The sequence below is a fragment of the Myotis davidii genome, unplaced genomic scaffold, assembly GCF_000327345.1.
Source record: "Myotis davidii unplaced genomic scaffold, ASM32734v1 scaffold211, whole genome shotgun sequence".
Taxonomy (NCBI): Eukaryota; Metazoa; Chordata; class Mammalia; order Chiroptera; family Vespertilionidae; genus Myotis; species Myotis davidii.
In genome coordinates this window covers 408,322-409,062 of record NW_006282523.1, presented here as the reverse complement: position 1 = coordinate 409,062, position 741 = coordinate 408,322, and the positions used below count along the sequence as shown (strand labels likewise).

Genomic DNA, 741 nt, shown 5'->3' with positions numbered 1-741 from the left:
CGGCCACCAAGCCTCCACCGTGTCCCGGGTTCACGGCAGCTCCATGCTTGCGTGGCGGCCCCGAGGGCCTGCCCTCCCCTGCCCCCAGCTGGAGTGACCCTTGAGCCAGCAAACAGGCATCCTGACATCCGTGACGGCCAAGTCCTACCTGAGCCGTAGCTGTCAATGAAGCCGCGGATGGACTGGAACTCAGCTTCCGGAACATTCTGGAACCATTTCACCAGATCTCTCTGCAGGGCCAGGATCTCAGGCAAGAACTTCACGAGTCTCAGCTCTGCCTCCTGGGGAGGGAAGGCCATCCGTCCATCCGTCAATCTCTCATCTGCCAGGAAAGTGCCACGGGGGGCGGGGCTGCGGAGGGGCAGGGCCACAGGGCAGCATGGTGGGGGCTGGCTCGGGGCTGTGTTGGTATTTCCCTCCGGCCAACGTGGCTTTGGTTGTTGTTAATCTCACCGGAGGACACTGTTCCATTGATTTTTATTTTTACTTTTAATTCTTAAATGTTTTTATTAATGTCAGAAAGGAAGAAAGAGGAGGGAGAGAGAGAAACGTCAGTGATGAGAGAGAACCACTGATGGGCTGCCTCCACACTGGGGATCGAACTCAAAACCCACCATGTGCCCTGACCGGGAATTGAACCCGTGACCTCCTGGTTCATAGATTGACGTTCAACCCCTGAGCCCGCCGGCCGGGCTCCATTGGTTTTTAGAGAGTGAGGAAGGCAGGGGGAGAGGGAGGGGG

At 57.6% G+C, this 741-nt stretch overlaps 1 protein-coding gene across 1 annotated transcript in view; it reads right to left on the bottom strand.

The window, feature by feature from the left end:
- The window catches only part of RNF213 (ring finger protein 213), a 134,056-nt gene that overhangs the window by 6,778 nt on the left and 126,537 nt on the right, over positions 1–741 (bottom strand). The window contains exon 61 of the mRNA XM_015559756.1: positions 127–281. Coding sequence (XP_015415242.1) covers positions 127–281 — 155 coding nt within the window. The remainder of the gene's footprint in view (positions 1–126; positions 282–741) is intronic.